This window comes from Wyeomyia smithii, chromosome 2 (assembly GCF_029784165.1).
Source record: "Wyeomyia smithii strain HCP4-BCI-WySm-NY-G18 chromosome 2, ASM2978416v1, whole genome shotgun sequence".
Lineage (NCBI taxonomy): Eukaryota > Metazoa > Arthropoda > Insecta > Diptera > Culicidae > Wyeomyia > Wyeomyia smithii.
This window is the reverse complement of record NC_073695.1, coordinates 185,592,227-185,614,378: the sequence shown is the minus strand read 5'-3', so window position 1 is coordinate 185,614,378 and position 22,152 is coordinate 185,592,227. Positions and strand designations below refer to the sequence as shown.

The following is a 22,152-nucleotide window of genomic DNA, read 5'->3' as shown; positions in this document are numbered from 1 at the left end:
TGTGACTTTACTTTACCATTTAGCATGACGAGGGGTTTAACTCGGAGGGTATTTCGTGGCACAAATGCACAATTTTACACACTTTTTTAAACTTTCGTCGCTTGTTAGTCTGTTCTCTGTGGTTTGTGGTCTCGTTTTCTGTAGGTCAGGTATTTTAAATCGCAGTAGCAGAGTGAAAAACATAAAAATGTTGCAACGTATTATAGCAACTTTAATAAACAGCTTTGTTTATTATTACAATATCGGTTAATATACTTTGATATTTCTCGCATAATTTTTCAAATCGACCAATCTTATACATTTGCATCGAACTGAGAAAATCCACTTTAAAAGTTTCATTACATGTTGCCTGATAATATAACCACAGAGAACAGACATTCATGTTCATATAAAGGAAATTGAAAATCGTGTGTAAAAATTTGATTCCAAATACATTAATACACTAACGACATCTGTTTTGTGGTGCCCCAGTTGCACTGCATAAATATTGCTGTATCGATATTTTATCGATATCTGTACTTGGTTTTTAAGTGATGCGAGCGCCATATAGCGGGAGCATTGCCACTTACTGTTAAATGACGGTTGCAAGTTTTTACACATCTTTTGAAAATAAGATGAACGTCTGTTCTCTGTGATATAACATTAAAAGCTCGTTTTTTTACATTTTGCGACTTACGCTGGTTTAAAAAATTACTGGAGATTTATCGTTTATCTGCAGGGGGAGAAGTGACTCTCATATCGCCTATTGAAACAGCGTACTCAACATCGCGTCCTATGGAAACCAGCCTTTCGTTCTTTGACGTTTCCTCGCATGCTCAGGAGAGAGTTGGTAACCGCGTTAACATTTTGATTTTCGAGTTTGTTTGTTAAGTTATTGTTTTTAGGTATCTTGCATATTATGTGATCTAAGGAAAAATGCGGTTTTTATTTCATTCTGCAATAGCGTCATTAGTTTTTTGTGAAATCAAGGTTAAATTTGAACTCACAAGCTAGGGGCTAGATAACTTTATTTTCATGCAAAATATTTCGATAATCTTACACGACATTGGTTGATATATTTTGATATTTATCGTTTATTTGTCACATTGACTTCTCTCCAACGAAAATGTAATGTAATGTAACACCAATGAGCTATAATATAGATCGAGAGGAGGACCAAGCACAATTGGCCCTGACGACTCTGTTGATATTGGTTTGGTTTTTACATGCGAAAGTGAAGGAGGGGATTATTTTTGCTTTTGTTTTCACACATAGATTGACAATTGCATATGAGAATTCGCGTAGGTGCGAACAGCCTTGAAAATCTCTTTTACTTTTGTCAGGGCCAATGAATACCTTTGCGTTGCGTTGACGTTAATTTGACAGAAAAATCATGATGAGTAGAACCTGGTGTAACGGTTTGACCAAAAAGTACGCGTTTTTTTTCACTTTGGCTTTTGTTGGAAACGAAGCATCACTATGCAACAGCGACTTGTGATAGATAACTTTTTTGTGTTTGTTGATATATCCTTACTAACCAGACAAATGAATACCGCAAATTTAGGTGTTTTAAGTTAAAAATTGTTAAAAAAGTTAAAAAAGTTAAAAATAGGCTTCAAATGGTGAGTCAACAACTTGGAAGGAGCGTCAAACTTAGCTCCGGTCCTCACAAGTTCCTATCTCACGCCTCCAAGAGTCATATGATACAATAGACTACCAGTTAAAACATGGACACAACTGGTTGGCGTTGCCTGGGCAATGTTGTCATCCGAAAATAGCTAAGTGAGAAGGTGCGACGCGATCGTTGGCGCGGTAACCATATCTCGGCGGTAGAGGAAATGCTTCGCCAACCCGAGCGTCTATCCACCAAGATGGTGCGGCTCAAAACAGCGTCTGATCTCCATGTTAGGAGTGGCTGATCAACGTCCTGGTGTCAGCGTGGGACTCTAATCAGAGCTGACACGATGGCCCTCCGGCGAGACAGGGGGTTGGGGAAGGCCCAACAAGCCGCCCCGAAAAACACCAAATGTTGCAAATATCGAAGAAGTTAATACGGATTGGAACAATCGGCACAGACCTAGGCGACGAAATAAGGACTACGATTGGAAACTTGGTACATGGAACTGCAGATCGTTAGGCTTACACGGCTGAGACAGGATCATATATGATGAACTATATCCACGCAACTTCGAAATCGTAGCACTGCAGGAACTTTGCTGGTCGGGACAGAAGGTATGGAAAAGCGGACATCGAGAGGCTACCTTTTATCAGAGCTGTGGCACTACCAACGAGCTTGGGACGGGCTTTATTGTGCTGGGTAGGATGCGCCAACGCGTGATCGGGTGGCAGCCGATCAGTGCGATGATGTGTAAGTTGAGAATTAAGGGCCGGTTCTTTAACTACAGCATCATTAATGTGCACTGCCCACACGAAGGAAGAGCCGACGATGAGAAAGATGCGTTCTATGCGCAGCTGGAGCAGTTGTATGATAGCTGTCCGCAACGGGACGTTAAGATCGTCATCGGTGATATGAACGCTCAGATAGGACGGGAGGCAATGTACAGACCGGTGATAGGGCCGAATAGCCTGCACGCCGCATCAAATGATAACGGCCAACGATGTGTGAACTTTGCAGCCTCCCGCGGTATGGTAGTCAGAAGTACTTTCTTCCCCCGCAAAGACATCCACAAAGCCACCTGGAGATCACCTGACTCACAAGTGGAGAACCAAATCGACCACGTTCTAATCGATGGTAAATTCTTCTCTGACGTCATCAACGTTCGCACCTACCGCAGTGCGAATATTGATTCGGACCATTACCTTGTTGCAGTATGCATGCGCTCAAAACTTTCGACGGTGCGAAACACGCGTCAAAGTCGCCCACCGCGACCAAACATCGGGCAACTACGGGACTAGGTTGCACGGGAGTACGCGCAGCAGCTGGAAGCAGCATTACCAACGGAAGAGCAGCTTGGCGCAGCTACTCTTGAAGATGGCTGGAGGGACATTCGATCAGCCATAGGTAGTACTGCTGTAGCGGCGCTTGGTACTATGGCTCCGAACAGGAGAAACGACTGGTTTGACGTCGAGTGCAAACAGTTAGTGGAAGAGAAGAATGCAGCACGAGCGAGAATGCTGCAACACCAAACGAGGGCGAACGTGGAGCGCTACCGACGCGCACGGAACAGGCAAAACTCGGTCTTACGGAAGAAGAAGCGCCAGGAGGAAGATCGAGATCGCGAGGCGATGGAGGAACTGTACCGTGCGAATGACGCACGAAAGTTCTACGAGAAGCTGAACTGTTCCCGCAAAGGCTATGTGCCACAAGCCGACATGTGCAGGGACCTGGGCGGCAACCTTCTCACGAACAAGTGTGAGGTGATTGACAGGTGGAAGCAGTACTACGATGAGCACCTTAATGGCGATGTAGCAGAGGACGACGACGGAGTGGTAATAGATCTCGGTGTACGCGCAAATGACGACAGAATCCCAGCCCCTGACCTCCAGGAGGTTAGCGAGGAGATCGGCCGGCTGAAAAACAATAAACCCGCTGGAGCTGACCAACTCCCCAACGAGCTGTTAAAACACGGTGGTGAATCACTGGCTAAGGCGCTACACTGGGTTATTGCCAAGATTTGGGAGGAGGAGGTAGTACCGGAGGAGTGGATGGAGGGTACAGTGTGCCCCATCTACAAAAAAGGCGACAAGTTGGATTGCTGCAACTACCGCGCAATCACGTTGCTGAACGCCGCCTACAAGGTACTCTCTCAAATTTTGTGCCGTCGACTATCACCGTTTGCAAGGGAATTCGTGGGGCAATACCAAGCGGGATTTATGGGTGCCCGCGCCACCACGGACCAAATATTCGCGGTACGGCAGGTCCTACAGAAGTGCCGTGAGTATAACGTGCCCACACATCACTTGTCCATCGATTTTAAATCGGCATACGACACAATCGTTCGAGACCAGCTATGGCAGATTATGCACGATTACGGCTTTCCGGATAAACTGACACGGTTGGTCAAGTCGACGATGGATCGGGTGATGTGCGTAGTTCGAGTTTCGGGGACACTCTCGAGTTCCTTCGAATGTCGAAGAGGGTTACGGCAAGGTGATGGATTATCGTGCTTGCTATTCAACATCGCATTGGAAGGTGTGATACGTAGGGCTGGTATCGACTCGAGTGGCACGATTTTTAGAAGGTCTGCTCAGCTCTTTGGCTTCGCCGATGACATTGATATTGTAGCACGAACCCTTGAAAAGATGACGGAGACGTACATCAGACTGAAGGCTGAAGCCGGGCGAATTGGACTGGCCATAAACGCATCGAAGACCAAGTACATGAGAGGAAGAGGTTCCAGAGAAGACAGTGTCAACCTCCCGCCACGAATTCATATTAGCGGTGATGAAATCGAGGTGGTAGACGAGTTCGTGTACCTGGGCTCACTGGTGACTGCTGACAACGACACCAGCAGAGAAATTCATCGACGCCTTATGGCAGGAAATCGTGCCTACTTTGGACTCCGGAGGACGCTCCGCTCGAATAAAATCCGCCGCCGCACGAAGTTAACCAGTTAACCAGTTACAAAACACTGATCAGACCGGTAGTCCTCTACGGCCACAAAACCTGGACTATGCTCGTGGAGGACCAACGCGCCCTTGGGCTTTTCGAACGAAAGGTGTTGCGTACCATCTGTGGTAGAGTGCAGATGGAAGATGGATCATGGCGGAGGCGGATGAACCACGAGTTGCACCAGCTGCTGGGAGAACCACTCATCGTTCAAACGGCGAAAATCGGGAGACTACGGTGGCCTGGGCATGTCGTTAGGATGTCGGACGACAACCCGGTGAAAATGGTTCTTGATAACAACCCGACTGGAACAAGGCGACGGGGCGCGCAGCGAGCAAGGTGGCTCGATCAAGTGGAAGACGACCTGCGGGGCCTCCGCAGACGACATGGCTGGCGAGCTGCAGCCATGGACCGAGTTGAATGGAGACGACTTCTTCGAACAGCAAGGGACACTTCGGCCTGGAGCTGACTGGTAAGGTAAGTAAGTTAAAAATTGTTCCTTAAATGAATGAATATTGGTAGCAAGGTACGTAGCATTGCCATATTTAGAATACTAATGAAGATGCGATAATTTCAATGCACTAGTTGTTTATAAACAAACTTACTCTCTGACAATTTTTTGCTTCAATATGGCTGATTCTGCTTTTGACATACCGTTACACCATGTCTTTATACATCATGGGCTAACTGTCAAATTGCCGCAAACGCAGTCGCAACGTAGCCATTGTGTTTAGGCCTTAAAGATGTACTCTCAACTCACATGTGAATAATGCAGCTCGGATTGTGTGAAAAACTTGTTAATTTTTGTCCCTGTATGGACTTTCTCACTGCGACCAGAACCGTTAATCTATCTATTGTGAGATATGGCCGGGTGCCTGCTGTATCCCGTACTTTCATTATTAGCAATACCGCTATGGAGAAGTGGCATGCTTTTTATTTTTTTTATCAGTGCTTGTGTGTAATGTGATGTTACCCTTTCCTTTTCCACGCTTACTGTTCAACTATATCGAGCCTTGTACCTCCTGTCAAATATCACCAATTATAATTCACTGGAGAAGTTGCGTCGTGCGTCCTTCTGGCGAGTTTTTTTATAAGAGTGGTTTATTCAAGCGAAAGTCTTGCAAAGGTATTATAGGTTTCAGCGTGAAGAAAGGGAAGCTGGTGGGGAGCCTGAGAATAAACCCATGTTCAAGTTCCTTTCTGATATCGAACGGCCTGGTTCTACTAAGATTCGAGCCCACGACCATTCGCTTGACAAAGCGAACTCTGTAATCTTGCGGCTACGCAGATCCCAAACTTGCTAATCCAGCTTTCCACGAGCGGTAATGGCGGACAGTGCACGCAACCCATTTTGACGTTTTCTGTAGGCCCTGTAATTTTCAATCGCAGTAATGGAGTGAAAAACATAAAATTTTTGCAACGTAGTATAGCAACTTTAATAAACAGTTTTGTTTATTATGAACCTCGCATGCGTACGACGAAATCTGAATAACAAAACGCCCATTGTTTGTTGAAGTTGCTACGCTACGTTACAATGTTGTTCTATTTCTATTACTGCGATTGAAAATTCTCTGACCTACAGCAACGTCAAAATGGGCTGCGTGCACTGTCCGCCATTACCGCTCGTGGAAAGCTGTATAGTTTTATTTTCAAAATTCTCCACGATTAAACGTCGATGGTGCGGAATAATCTCCGCAAGCAGATTATGCAATCTGCTTGCTTCTGGAAGCCAATCGAAACAAGAATCAGTGTTCTCGCCACTTCTGCACATCTAAATGTATTTCACGGACGGAGCGCGTAAGTCCTTAAGGAATGCTGTTCGGAGCTTGTTACTTGTAGACAACATCTCTGAGTTGGATGGATCGGTTAGAGTTTTCAACATTACTACAGAAAGCTGCTCTCAACAACAACAAAACAAACGACGCCATATTGGGTTACGACAATACAGTCAGGTTTTTTACGCGGTTTTTTTATACGCGGTTTTTTTTTACGAGGTTTTTTTACGCGGATTTTTGAATTACGTGGTTTTTTACGCGGATTTTTGAATTAACGCGTTTTTTTAACGCGGATTTTTGAATTACCGCGGTTTTTTTACGCGGATTTTTGAATTAACGCGGTTTTTTTTACGCGATACCGCGCTAATTCAGAAAAATTTTCACGAATTTCCGAATTAACGTGGGTTTGGAACCAGAAACGTTTATCTAGTAAAAGACTTAGTCCAAAAAATACTCTCCGCCCACCGAAAGATCCGGAATGACCGTCAAAGAGGACAATTTTAAATACTGGTTCTAGAGTGTCTCGGGTTTTTTCTAAAGCCCTTCTTGCTGGACTACTTTACGCGGATTTTTAAAAAACGAGGTTTTTTTACGCGGATTTTTTAATGAACGCGGTTTTTTTACGCGGATTTTTTAATTGACGCGGTTTTTTTTACGTGGATTTTCGAATTAACGCGATTTTTTACGCGGTTTTTTTTAAGGGTAAGTAACCCCCGCGTAAAAAAACTTTATGTACTGCTTGACATCACCCCCTTGTTTATTTGTTACACCGACGGTAATGTGACGTCAAGGAGTTGTGATATAGATTAAAGGATGCCTTAAAAATGCAACGAATTATACTTTGTAATATCGAATATTGGAAATATTTTGCCATGTATCAGTAATGTCTGACCCCAAATTCAGCAAATTGTTTTGTTGTATTTTCATGAATAATACAATTAAATACTGATTTACGGTAAAAATAAATTTACTGAATTGAATCCAGCTTTCCACGATCGGTAATGGCGGACAGTGCACGCAGCCCATTTAAGCATAGCAACTTCAACAAACAATGGGCGTTTTGTTATTTAAATTTTGTCGTGCACATGCGCGGATCAAAATGAACAAAACTGTTTATTAAAGCTTGCAAAATTTTTATGCTTTTCACTCAGTTACTGCGATTGAAAATTACCCGACCTGCAAAAAACGTCAAAATGAGATGCATGCACTGTCCGCCATTACCGCTCGTGGAAAGCTGAATTTAGCAAATTGTGAAAATGAGTTCCAGCAACATTTTGGAAAAAGTGCTGTGAATCAGACTCTCCTAGTTGGTTTCGAGGTACGATGCTGGCCTAACAAGCCAGTCGTCGTAGGTTCGAGTCTCGGCTCGGAAGAGACTGTTAGTGTCAATAGGATCGTAGCGCTACACGGTAAAAGTCGAAAACCCATTTATGGGTATCGTTGTACCCATTTTTTTCTGTCATATGCGGATGTCGAAAAAATGGGTAAATTTAAAAATGTGGAATGGGTAAAATTGTACGCATTAGAAAGGCATGTTCTTAGAAAAAAAGGGTCATTTGTTTACCCTTTAATGGGTGAAAAAAAAACTTCGAGCGTCGTTTTAGCTCTGTTGATTTGTTCGCCAGTGTTACTGCTACGATCTGTTTTGTTTATTATTTGTCAGCAATTGCCATGGAAGGACTTTAAAAGAGGTTCGATACTGCGTCGTTTAAGAAGTTGCAATGTAAACAGTATGTTATATCTAGTATTGAATTTTACAATGTGAGATTTTTTTTATATTGGGTCTAGAATGTTCACTATCCGTATGGTATTGGCTTTGTTGCAGAGAATAGCGATTCTGACAATTGATGATTTCACTTTCTCTTCTATTTTTTTTTTTTTTTTTTTTGAATGATAATCACAAAATTTCCGTTTATTTAATAATGGGTAAATTTTCACCCATTTCCTTGAGACAATTCGTTTCTCAAAATGAGTGAAATTGTACCCAGTTTTTGACGTTTAATCGGTAAACCCGTTAATGGGTAAACCGAGTTTACCCACTAAATGGGTTAGCTCACTTTTTGGCGAAATGGTTGAAAAAGTACCCATTAATGGGTTTTCCTTTCTTACCGTGTAGGTCCGCAATTGTGCTGTAAACTTAACAGTTGGCTGCGAAGTCTGCATATAATAAACAGAAGGTCGAGTTCCGATACGGAATGTAGCACCAAGGCTTTGCTTTGCTTCTTGCTGAGAATCAGCTAAAAACAGGTTACCTGATATACTTTCAGCAAAATGTTTTGCTGAACCACGAAGAGACTTTTTGGTGTGTGCACCAAACCTACCGTTTCAAAACGTACGGTAAAACGAAGCTACAGTCAGCTGTCATTTATTTTCATATAAGGCATTTGGCAGCATTTGTTTTTGTTCTTTGTTCTTGTAATTTGCAAATAGCAAATTACACCCTGTATTTTTGTCCGGGACAGAAAAAGTGTAGTTTTGGTGCAAAAGGCGAAAAAATAGAAAAACAGCTACAGGACAAAAGTGTGTAGCTACAACGCAAAAACGAATTCTGGCTTGACAGTGTTAATTAGTACTTTTTGGCTGCAATCGCTCGAAGTCTTCGAAGTGTTCCGAGAAACAAGTGATCTGGCATCCCTTCTAGCTACTGTGCTGCTGTGGCTGCTGTTCCTGCTGTTACAAGTTTTCTTCTTCTCTCGGCTTTCTCTCCTCGACCGAACAAGGTGTGTGCTTGGTGCGTTCCGCTGTAGGTTTGCAGCAATTTTCACAAAAGTTTCAAAGTCGAGTTTTGAAACACCACAATTTTGGTGTTAAACTATTATATTCTACTTCCATCAAAGCTCAAGTGTAAAGTGAAACGTAAAGCGAGTGTTTGTAGACGAAAGTGAGGCTGACAGTGCGAAATTCAATTGAACTAGAAAATTTCTTCATTCGACGCCATCTTTTTTTCATCGAGTGTGCCCCAAAGCGGAGCACCAAAAGTGCAGCAGTAGCACCACAAGTTTTTCTTATTCCCAGAAGCCAATCGCAGCATACTCGTTCAACTAAACGTTCCGTCGTGTTGCATTGTTCGAAAATTGCTGTAACCGTGAGAGCACAGGAAATACAGCGCAGCACCAACTACAAGCAAAGCGGAGAAGGAAAAACTATAGTGTAAAGTGCTATAATAGTGACTAGTTGCAGCAGTATTAAAGTTTTTTTTTCTGCTAACTTGTTTCTGTCGGCTTCGCAAGGAAGAGAAAGCCCGAGAAGGTGAGATTTAAATTTTTGCAGGTATTAAGCAATAAATGTAAATAATGATTTACATGTTTTATCTTATTTCACGAATGAGACATTGTATATGATTAGATATTTTCAACTTGTAATTTTGAAAAAAATCTGAATTCAAAAATTAACCAGTGTAATTTATGTTTGCAAGAGTTTGCTTACGAATTACCAATTTTGATACCTTTTTTTGCTGTTTTACTTGGCTCTTATACATAGTTACAATAAAATTAATTTTAGATTCATTTTACTAATTTCATTATATTTTTTAAGTTGGCCAGTTGGTTAAAGTCTGAGTGAATAATGATGTATTATGTTATTCGGAGTTGGTGTCCTTTTGGCATAAATCTTGATTTAACTACAATACTCTAACTCAGCGTTTCTGTTAATTTCACTGTTTGAAATTGGTATCTTCATTATTGTTAAACTATACTTCATAGGGTCTACCTTCAATTTGGGCATGATTGAACAAATTCAGTACTGATAGGTACTTATTTCTTATTGACACTACTTTATATTACATATTCGTTGTGTAATGGATTTTGTATAGTACTACATGAAAAAAATGTATGTGAAGTGAAGGGCGATACTGTTGAGTAGATGGGAACATGACGCGTGGTGAAAGGTAACACCTTTGAAAAATAAACGGCGAGTACTAATCTGAAAGTTTTCGCTAATCATTTCACATTTGAAAGCACAGTAATTCAAATGCGTGTTGGAAGGAACGCTAGGGAAAATCTTATGTTAAACTCAACATAACTAAATACAGGCAAGTTCAGCATTAATAATGCTCTTCAAATGGCTAGAAACTGCTAGAAACTCGTTTGTTATTCTTTTGTGCCCATCTTTGTCTGAGCCTTTTGCAAAGGGAACAGTGTTGCACGACATTGAATCAGACTGCGGTGTTGGAAGGGTGCAACTACCCTTTTTAATTGAGTTTTATACTACATGCGCATTCCGGGGGTAACCTCCAGTGTTTTCGAAACGCACAGGGGATTAAGATAAAATGATGATGGGCTCCTCGCGTCACCCTGTTAGCCGATCTGAAACGCCAGTCTTATGTGCGAGTTCTAGCATTGGAGATATCGTCAGTTGAATTCAATACTGGCACAACTGAAAATTCATAGTTCCGAGAAAAACGCGTTTGAAAATTTGCGTAAAAAATTTCTTTTTTAATTTTCGTGAAAAAATCCAATTTTAAGATTTCCCATATTTACTGAACTTGTTTGGGTCCTCATTTTCCTGTCTTTTTAGGGCTATTTTAGATTTGTGCAATAAAGGCACATCTACTTATATTTCTGGAAATATTGTGAATTTTGAAACGGGTCTTTGTGAGATGAAACTTCATAGTATTTGACATCGTTTATACTTATAAGTAACACAAGTAAAGAATCAATTTGTTTTATATCTTAATTCTCGAAATACCAGATTTAACAACATGCAATTCCAAGGAAACGGTCAACCCCATCCGGGAGGATTCCGTCCACGTAGTGACAAACCGGACTTCTACGGTGGTGGTGGCGGTGGTCCCGGCGGCAAGCCACATTTCATGAACAAACCTGGTGGACCTCCACCAATTCCTCCGTTTAATCCGAATGCGTACGGTGGACCAAAACCAATGTACGGTAGCGGTCCCAATGGACCATCCGGAGGTCCCGGGGGGTTTAACAAGTTCCGCAGCAACAACTTTGGCGGGCCTACCGGAGTTGGAGGAATGCCAATAAAAAAAGAATTCGGCGGACCAAAGTTGTACGGTAGCGGTCCGGGAATGAATGGCAGCGGAAAGCCCTTTTTTGATAAACCGTTAGATTCGTTCGGAGGCCCGAAAAAGTATAACTCTATGCCAAATTCGTACGGCAACCGCAACGGTTACGGACCAAAACCTGATTTCAACAACATGAGTAAAGAAGATCGTGCTAAAATCCAATCGCTTAAAGCGAAATTCCCTGGTCAAGCATTGGTTCCACCAATCTGGGAAGATCTGGAACCATTCCAGAAAGACTTCTATGTACCACATCAAAATGTTATAAATCGATCTCCAGAAGAAGTCCAATCATTCCGTGAACGAATGCAAGTCACAGTTATGGGCAATAGCGTACCACATCCAGCGCAAAATTTTGAAGAAGGCAATTTCCCAGATTTCGTAATGAATGAAATCGAAAAGCAAGGCTTCCCATCCCCGACAGCCATTCAAGCGCAAGGTTGGCCAATAGCATTATCTGGTCGAGATTTGGTCGGAATCGCGCAAACTGGATCCGGCAAGACGCTTGCCTATATGTTACCCGGTATCGTCCATATTGCAAACCAGAAACCACTACAACGAGGAGAAGGTCCCATAGTTCTAGTGCTTGCCCCAACTCGTGAGCTAGCTCAGCAAATCCAGACCGTAGTGAGAGACTTCGGTACACACTCTAAGCCGCAAATTCGGTATACTTGCATCTTCGGTGGCGCGTTGAAAGGACCACAGGTACCTAACAGAGCTTGGTCGTGAAGTTCAAAAGTACATGAGTTTGTTTTTTTGGTCGTTACAGGTACGCGACTTGGAGCGTGGTGTTGAGGTAGTTATTGCAACTCCTGGTCGTCTAATCGACTTCCTAGAGCGCGGTATTACCAATCTCCGTCGATGCACATATCTTGTGTTAGATGAAGCGGATCGTATGTTGGACATGGGTTTTGAACCTCAGATTCGCAAAATTATCGAGCAAATTCGACCGGATCGGCAAGTACTGATGTGGTCTGCAACTTGGCCCAAAGAGGTTCAAGCGCTGGCGGAAGACTTTTTACATGACTACATTCAAATTAACATTGGATCGCTTAATCTGTCTGCAAATCATAATATTCATCAGATTGTTGATATTTGCGAGGAAAACGAAAAAGAGGGAAAACTTCTAGCACTACTGAAAGAAATAGCAAGCGATGCTAACAACAAAATAATCATCTTCGTGGAAACAAAAAAGAAGGTAGAAGATTTGCTCAAAAACATTGTCAGAGACGGGTACGGAGCAACTTCTATCCACGGGGACAAGTCCCAGTCGGAGCGTGATTATGTGCTACAGGACTTCAGGCACGGAAAAAGTACCATTTTGGTAGCAACAGATGTGGCAGCTAGAGGACTTGACGTGGAAGATGTGAAATATGTTATCAATTTTGATTACCCCAATTCGTCAGAAGATTACATTCATCGCATTGGTCGTACAGGACGTTGTTCTTCATTTGGAACGGCTTACACTTTCTTCACTCCAGGCAACGGTCGTCAGGCAAGGGAGCTGCTTTCGGTTCTGGAAGAAGCAGGACAGCAACCTACTACGGAGCTGATTGAGATGGCAAAACAGGTATTTTTTTTTCGTTTTTTAGATTTAGAAAAGAATAATATTAATGATTTTTTTTTTCACAGGTTCCCGGAGGAAAGGGTGGGCGCTGTCGATATAATGTACGAGGAGCATTGACATCCAGTAATTATGGTTATGGTCGCCCGGATCAGAATGGTTTTGGAGGCTCAAGAATGTTCCCGAAAAAACCATTTGAAAATCGATTTGGTGGACCGCCAAGCAACGGTGGCCTTGGAGGAAACCGTTTCAATAGCATGAATGGTCCGAGCAAGTTTGGTGGACCCGGTGGATATCGCAGCGGAGGAGATAGCTGGAACAAGAACGCTAATGGCGGCGGTGGCTATCAACAGCAGCAGCCACAGCAACCGCAACCACAACAGCAGACTGGACAACAGCTTTATGAACCTCATCAACAAATGCGATACCATCCAAAGAACATTTATCAGAATCACAATCAGTATGAAGATTTTTCCAATCAAATGGTTGGCGGGGCACCACAAGCTTTTGGTGGCCATAACGGAACACGTTTTTATCAAAATAAGCCCCATCAGGGTGGTGGTGGCATGCAGCAATCTCAACCGAACGGTCGCTACAATCCGAATAATCAATATAGCACTGAGGGTGGTCCGAAACCCTCGGGAGGACGTCCACCGTATCAACCCAAACAGCAGTACAACAATAACTATGCTACAGCTGGTACTGCTAATCCTTATCCCGCTCAGTTGGCCGCAGCTGCTGCGGCGGCTGCCGCCGCTGTTGGCGGAGGACAAACTATTCCAGCAGCTGGATTCGCCACAGGCTTCGATCCACTTGGAGGAGTTCAGGGAACCATGGGTACATTCGCGTCATCGTATCAGATTCCAGCTGCGACAGCTTACTATTCGTATCCACCTGCAACAGCTCCTCCACCACCTCAAACCCAAGCACCACCGGTGGTTCCTCCGGTTCAACAGTAAGTGTTCCGCTACCCATGACCATTCCCGTTCTCGCCGTATAATTCTATGACTAATATTTTTTTCAACGTAACCAAGCACGTGAATTCCAACTTCACATTAAATGGAAAACAAAAGTTTTCCATTCTTTAATTCAAAGGATTTTAGCGGGATTCTCTTCACTAACCCGATTAATAAGATGTTTGATGACATATTTTTGTTTGCTCTAGAATAACGTAATACCTATCTACTCTAACATTTTTTTACTGATTTGTCTAAGGATTATACTTTCGCGATCAGTATAACGAAACTATCGTAAATAAATAATTGTGCCGATTATTATAAATAAATATTAAATAACCAATTGAAATTTGAACAAGCCAGTGAAGGTTAATCTTCAAAGTGTTTGTCTTAATGACTTAAACCTTAAATCATGCATGTTTGTTAGAACTATAAGTGAATCGGAAAAGCACACTACACGTTTACATTACTAACCAAAACCACATGTGTGTATCATTCTAAAAACACACTTCAGAAAAGGTGTTTATCGGTCGAGGGCAAGCCTACTACATACTTAAGCAGATAGTAACACTATGCATTTTCCAGCGCCTAATTTCGGTCTTGTGTATCTGTCCGTTACTATTTAGTAAGGGACAAAGGAAAACAATTCGATTTATTTTTTGTGTTTTTTTTTCTTTTTCTTTCGTTTTCTTGCCTTTTCCGTTTCAGAGCTGACGACGGGCGACAGATGGGTTCGTACTCGCCGGCCGGCATGATGCCATGCCAGTTGGTGTCAGTGGAGGATTATCCCCATGGTTGTTAAAGCCTTTAGGGTGGATATGAAAGGCAGGAGGAGTAATGCTTTCGTTTTTTTTTATTTGATGGCGTGATATGTATGTATGAATGTGGATGACGGTGAGATGAACTGTCAGTTGGTAAAAATTGTTATTCTCCCGAATAATTTTCCTTGTGGAGCAAAAAGGACAACCTCTTGAACATGGCAAGCTGAATGAACAGATGCAGGTGTGTACGAGTTGGGATATTGATTTCACCTTCACTAGATTGATCGTGAACGAAAAAAAACAAAAGAAGAATTATTTTGTTTAATAGCTAACAGCTGCAGTTACGTATTTTTATTACGAATGTGTTATTCATCAAACATGTTATGTACAAACAGCATTTCTTAATGAATACAAAATGTCGAACATTATGTGAGCGTGGAAAGTTTTAGCACAACACTTGTACGCTGTGTTGTGTTGCAGTTTTAGGTATATTGATAACGTATCTAGTTTTAAATCTCTCCGATGGTGTTAATGCCACTGCTTTTTTTGAAATAATGAAAATGTGCAAAGCAACAACAACATTCAAGATAATTAAAGCTGTATTCAGCTACCTTGCAGGTTCTAATTCCTTCTATTTTTTTGATGACTTAGTTTATCATCGAATGGCATCAGAAATGTAACTCGATTACGGAAAATTATTTCGATTTATGAAGCAGGTATGAGCTAAATGATTGCTTTATTTCTTCCGTTAACTTTACACAGAAAAGTAAAGAAAACTCATTAATACGGGCTATTGCTGTATAAAAATGGAATATTTAAAGCTTCCTAATAAAATTCTACAAATGATGCGCAGAGTACAGCAGTAAAAATTACACCATTTGGAGTAGATTATAAATTTTTACGTTAGATATACGACAGTACGAACCCACTCGTCGTCAAGTTTTGTTTCGTATAGGGCAATGTACGAAATACATATGTGATATCCAAAAAAACGAATATAAGTCGATCAACCACAGTATAAAAGTCCGCGTCAACTGTTGCAATCAATCATTGAACAATTAAAAAATGAAACTTTCTTAACTACACATGATAAGTAAACGGAAATCACATTACGTCCTAGTAGGATGTTTTATCACACAAATTGGAAGGTTGATCGACTTCATGTAAGCTACAAATCCTTCGTGAGAACGCGAGCAAAATAATATTACTTGTACTAAACATTTTCTACAAATATGTACGTAAAGCACCAGCGAGTAACCAACACGAAACATCATTGCTATCGTTTTGTGTTAGTGGTGTTTGGTCCATCGTGCAATTGCTGCGGTGGTTGCAATTTACAAAGGTAACCTGAAGCAACACCATAAGAAATAAAATCAGATAGGCAAACGTATCATGTAAAAGGTAGATTGATCCAAACAAAAGTTAGAGCAATAGAGATGCCGAGCGTTTGAAACTTTTCATGAGTATATCGCGAGAAAACTATAAAAACGAGACAAACGAAGAAGAAAGTTGATAAATAGGGCAATAGATAGTCTCCACTAAAGCAAGAGATAAAGGTATATGCGAACGCAGATAAGGAAATACAATCAATTATTGAGTAAAGAAAAACAAACACACAATGAAGGCAAGAGACTTGAAACTTTTTTGTTTTATTTTCTCAAATTTGTGATATTCATCGTTTTTATTGTTCGTTAAGTTATTAGAGACATACGCACATACGCTGACACATAAAAAACGTAAAATGCGCGAATCGAATAGCCTACGTTTTTAGGAAGTTTTGAAACGAATTGTGTGAAAGCTCTTTCACATTCGTCTCTATCTCAACGTAAACTACGTAGTAATTTTAGAGGTCACATTCCTTTAAAACAAACGATCATTGTTTAGCTGGGTACGGCAGGGGATGCTTTCCAAAGAGCCGGCCCTCTTTCCGTACACACACCCAGCTGAGAACAATGCGTCATTTTCTCATTAATAAAACTCTCACTTCAGTACCTGTCGTTAAAAGGAAAACAAACAAAAAGAGCGCGCGCGAGCATCCAGGAAATCTAATAGTAAAAGAAAACCAGCGAATGATTAGAAAGACGAATTTTAATTTAAGCATCAATCTGAAGATGAAATGAGATATTGAAACTATTTCAAAAGAAATTATATAACATTAAACAAACAGTAATCAACAGTCGTCAGTTGAGGACAGTAGTAGTAAAACAAGAAAATCGCGAGCAAATCAAGGATTTCCTTCACACAAATCTAGTCTGATTCCATGTTGTTTTATTTGTATTTTCTTTAATAATATTTATCCTGCATGGGAAATCCAAAATGTGATAAAAACAAATCGGACAGCCGTTTTGGCGGTTGTGACATTATAAAGATTCTTTATTTCGTAAAGAAAAATGAAGAGATGAGACTTAAATCTCGTAAAAAATGCGAAAAGTTCAAAACTAGTATAACCGAACCTATGAGTAATTTAGGAAAACGCGATCGACACCTGCGCGACAGTACTGTTAGAATATTCCTACGTAAGCGAAAACTTGGTGCGTTTTTCCTCTCCAAAGGCTAAACAGTATTTTCACATGCAATTCGCAAACGCAAATGCTATTAAATAACAATCGAAAACGATATTTAATAGCATGCTACATACAAGAACACAAAAAGGAAAGAAACCCATAACCAAATTGCCTTTAATGAACTGTGATCGATATTCAATCTCTCGTCTCGTTCCTTTTTCTCTCTCTCATCACTTTGTTGTGTAAAAGAAAAAAAGTATCGCAACCAAGAGAAGAAACTCATTTTTACACACTCTCATTTGTTATTATCACTTACAAACTACATGTTTCGTTAATTTACAATGGCTAATAAGTACTAGAACAATACATTCGTGTGTGATTCGGAGTTGTTTATACTCTGGCTGACTGATTATTGTTGTTTATAACTACTAGTTAGAAAATGACAAAATACATTTAATTGACACGAGAAATGTATGCCAAAAGTATTTATATTGATACAAGAGAAAAGGAAACTGATTAAATTATGTTTAAATCGAAAAATTAAAATTCGTCAAATTGTTCCTAGCAAACCACGTGGTTTATATTTTAGTTTTCTTTAAGCTAGAATCGTTAAACGAAACAATTCGGTCGAAATATCTCAACTAATTGAGACCCGGTTTACAACCAAACACAAATGAAATGCAATAAAACAAAAAAGTTAACCACCAAACTTTCTTTCATGGCTGATGCAGGTACAACAGTTGAAATTAAAGCTACAATTGTTGCTTTTTGGATCAATTCAGAGAGACCAGAAACAGTAAGAAATATAGAAGAAACAGCCAATCAGTAACAATTTTTGATACCGCCCAACCCAATCAAAAATTAGTTGAATGAACAATTTGCTGTCAGATTTGTGCTGTTACACTTTTAATGCTGGTAAAATTCTGTGATCCATGTGATAGGTAATAAAAACGACAGCGTGAACGAATGGGGAAAAACGAAATTATTATCAACTTGAAGAAGAAAAATCTCGCAACTGTGAAATGACAAACGCGAAAATAACAACACATAAGATACAAACGATTCGGGTAACCTTGTAATATTGTTGTATAATGAGCGGTCGTTCCAAACAGACAACCTAATTCCCTGAAAACTTCGACCCCTTACATTCTTTTAATTTCGGTTACATTCCCTGGCATTATGACCTTTCCGCGTTTCAAACCAAATTAGTTGATCCTCTTCCTTCAGCAATGGTAGTCTTGTTAGAACGACCCAATACCAGGAAAGGTAGATCTATTGAAAGTCATCCAATTTTTCCAAATGTAGGTAAGTCTTGTGCAAATTTGGTGCGTCAGGATAGCCGATGCTATTGAATGATATAATCAATTTTACAAATGAAACATAAAAATGAACGCTCGCCTCTCTATACACAGAAAACACATAAAATCAAGAGACAAACATATGTAAAACGAGGAAAAATCTGATGGAAACAAAAAAACGGGAAGAACACTTTTTATTTACATACATAAGGAGAAGGTATCTTTTTTTCGTTGTGATGCTGTTTTTCACAAGAATACAGACATTTTTTGTAACCCGCAGTGAAAGTTTATATAACGTTAGAAAAATATTTTTTAAAAATGCATAAAAATCGTATCACATGGTGTGTTGATTTGATGAACACGACGAGGCACGAAGGGGTGAAACAATAGTATGCTTTCGAACACAAAGAAGTACCGTTACAGCGCTCCTTGAGAATACGTCAACGGACTGCAGCATGCAAAACGTAGACCCCTTTTGGCTTCTATTACTATTACTACACACAGATACTGCTTAGAGAAATAAAATATATGAAGTTCTTTAATGTAACCGTTTAATGAACTGTAGGAAACTAATAAAATCTATCATATTTAATGGGCAAATTGAAGCAAATATCATTTAAATTAAAAAAGGAAAACATGCCGCATAGCGATGACAGACCATTTAACTAACAGCGAGAAAATTGGTATAGGGATACACTGGAAGATACACCGGATTCTAGGGTATGTATAAGACAAGGTAGTCTGGACTAGAAGAGTGTCCAAACATGATTTACTCATGCGCTCTGTATGCCTTTAACTATGACGTCTAAGTTTTGACAGAGTAACCGTACAAAATGTGTAGTTCGTATCATTAAAAAAACATTACATTAGTTCAAAAATAATCCGCTTTATTGCGGAGCAATGTCTTTTGTTGAACGTTCTCTCACACAAACATTTATTGGCAGGTACAATTAACTCTCCCAGGCTCTCGCCTAGCTCGTATATTAGGGTGGGACAAATATAAACGTTAGCTCCCATGCACTTTTCGTGTTCCTCATTTGTCCTATAACAACTGTTCAGATCGATCGGTGGAACTATATTTTCGCGCCCAATTTTGAAACTTTCCATACGATTTTATACGGGAAAATCCACTTTTTCAAAACTTATTCTCTAGAGATGTCCAGTTGGCTCCTAGTAATATATCGAAACATAATATTTGTAGGAAATTTTCCCGGGAAAAATTCTAAAGATCGGAGCCAACTGTACATCTCTAGAGAGTAAGTTTTAAAAAAAGTGGATTTGTCCATATAAAACCGCATGGAAACATATAGTTCCGCCGATCGATCTGAAAAGTTACACAGTTGTTACAGGACCTATAAGAAACACGAAAAGTGCATGGGAGCGAAAAAATAACACAATCGCTTAGTTTTCATATAACCGTGTCCCAGTCTATTTTATATGAAGATGGGCGGACGCGCGCTGGTCTTCCAGGATGAGAACCGATAAATTACAAAAACAACAATAATAGTTAGCTTGTTTTAAATAAAAAAAACTTTATTTGATATTTATGGATAAGTTAGTTTAAATTTGGATTTCATTATGAATGTTTTGTGGTAAAAACAGTGCAATATTGCAAGTTCGGCTACAAAAGGCATTTGGTTTATTGTTCTTAGCTTAGTGGTACTCGTTTTTGGTTCAAAAACTCTCGTTCCTGTGACGAATCTTTGGGGAGGATGAAAAACACCAGTGTTCCTTCGTAAACGTAAAATCTGAAAAAATATATTCATGGATTGTGACCAAAATATCTACATGACAGAAGTTATTTGGTTTCTTGGCAGTTGATACCATGATTGTCGCGTTTCATTGACAAACAACTGACCTTTTCTCTTGAACGATATCTTTTATTTGCTTTTTCGTGTCCACCTTATGTACACAGCCAGCTAACCGGTCTTCATAATAAATATTTAAATTATGAGGCAGATACACACCATCTTCGTCTCCGTTTAGCGGTTCCTCAAACATGTTGATAAGAACTTCTTCCATTCTGTAAAAAGCGAAGATTAATTTTTGATAATAGTTATGGAATTGCTAATTTTTACGTGTATTCTTCAGATAACTGTTGTTGAAAATCGGTACTCAAAAACTGAGGGTAGCAAAACACTGTTGGCCAGTGAAGAACTCCATTACTATCAGCTTCTACCATAAAATCTTCCAAAGGAGCAAGCCGAGGTTTCAAGCGTTTAACATTTGTCAATGCATCATGTTCTTCGAACTTAATTTTACGCTTTCTTAGCTGTTCTATCGTCCTCATCTGTTGAGCCTGGTTATTGCGTTCGGCCTGAGCGGCTTTACGTGCGTCACGTTCCTTAGATGCTCTTTTGGCTAGAGTAGTTTTTCTAAGTTCAAGTGCTAGTACATTTCCCGGGTCTCGATCTAAAATCTGATCACACAGACAAACGCACTGTTCATACTTATTCAGTAGACTAGCACATTGAGCAGCTCTCCAGCGGGCTTTGTCGTAGTCTGGCTTTAATTCGAAAGCTTTTTGGGCATCCAACAGAGATGACCGATAGTTTTTGATGAAAAAGTTTGCTGCGCTTCGGTTGTTATACAGAACTGCTTTGTACTCCGTATCCGCCAGTTCAAAGTTCAATGCCTCCGTGTAACTCAGAACAGCCATGCGGAACTTTTTGTGTTGCATATAGAATTTCCCATCGTCCTTGTACGCATCGGCTAGCTCTTGGGCTGTATTTTCTGCGGGGTCATATTTGAGCTGCTGCAATCCTTCCATCAGTGGACTAAGCTCTTCACCTGGTTCCGGTGGCTTTTGCATGAAAAATGGGTGCTTCGCCATTTCCTGGATTAAACATAGGAACATTATAAGATCATTTTAAAATTCGTTTGAAGTTTTACCTCCTCCCAACGGTCCTCTGGCCAACCTTCCGTGTAACGTCGCTTTTCTAGTGAATTGATGAATTGATCCAACTCGTTATCCAGTTTTGCAGCCAGCTGCAATCGTTCTTCATCTGACATTCCTTTTTTAGCCTTTTCCATTTTGGACCACTGTTAATTGTTTTTTTAATAGAAGTATTTGTAGATAAATTTACTTTGAGAATTTTTGTTCCTATTATACGTAGAGAAAATTTGAATATACTGCAAAAAACATCACAACAAGATGCGCACATGCACGAAATGTCATAACAAACAGTTCTACAGTTAATGCCTTGTAGTTTGGACTGTAATTTGGCTGCGTGCAGAAACCCTTATTTGGGATCATTCATATAATACTTAACGCGCTCAGGGGTGGGGGGTTATTCAGCGAAGCGTTATTTTGCGTGTGTAAAACATGTAAAATTGCGTTACGTGAGGGTGGGTGGGTATTGAAAACTGCCAAATTCCGCGATATGTAATATTTGAATGGTTCCTTTAATATTTGAAACAGGTCCGGCAGACGATTACTTCCTCGTAACTTGTTCCGGATGCACGCGTTCTTGTCAGTGAACGTTTTCTCCCTAATCGTTGCTTAAATTGTAAGCGGAAATCACTTATATCGTTGTTCTTGTAATAATATTTATCAACAGAAATCCAGTTTTCACGAGCGGTAATGGCGGACAGTGCACGCAGCCCATTTTGACGTTTTCTGTAGGTCGGGTAATTTTAAATCGCAATAACGGAGTGAAAAACATTAAAAAAATTTCAACGTAGCATAGCAACTTTCATAAGGGGCCATCCACATACCACGT

The 22,152-nt window shown here is 40.4% G+C and overlaps 2 protein-coding genes across 3 annotated transcripts; one reads left to right on the top strand and one right to left on the bottom strand.

The window, feature by feature from the left end:
* The first annotated feature begins 8,975 nt into the window (after positions 1–8,975).
* On the top strand, positions 8,976–19,030 carry LOC129720829 (uncharacterized). 2 transcript variants are annotated; one of them, XM_055672637.1, is made up of 5 exons: positions 8,976–9,573; positions 11,014–12,056; positions 12,121–12,917; positions 12,980–13,866; positions 14,576–19,030. In XM_055672637.1, the coding sequence occupies exons 2-5, from the start codon at positions 11,024–11,026 to the stop codon at positions 14,667–14,669; spliced, it is 2,811 nt and encodes a 936-aa protein (XP_055528612.1). In that variant the 5' UTR covers positions 8,976–9,573; positions 11,014–11,023; the 3' UTR covers positions 14,670–19,030. The 2 variants fall into 2 exon arrangements, with proteins under 2 accessions (XP_055528612.1, XP_055528613.1); XM_055672638.1 differs by having other exon boundaries at positions 8,976–9,594.
* Positions 19,031–19,943: 913 nt separating this feature from the next.
* Positions 19,944–21,609, bottom strand: LOC129722569 (DNA polymerase interacting tetratricopeptide repeat-containing, protein of 47 kDa). Its single transcript, XM_055676143.1, has 4 exons — positions 21,323–21,609; positions 20,509–21,266; positions 20,289–20,453; positions 19,944–20,178 (listed from the first exon to the last, which is right to left on the bottom strand). Exons 1-4 carry the CDS (start codon positions 21,461–21,463, stop codon positions 20,079–20,081), a joined length of 1,164 nt encoding a protein of 387 aa, XP_055532118.1. The 5' UTR covers positions 21,464–21,609; the 3' UTR covers positions 19,944–20,078.
* Between the last annotated feature and the right edge of the window lie 543 nt (positions 21,610–22,152).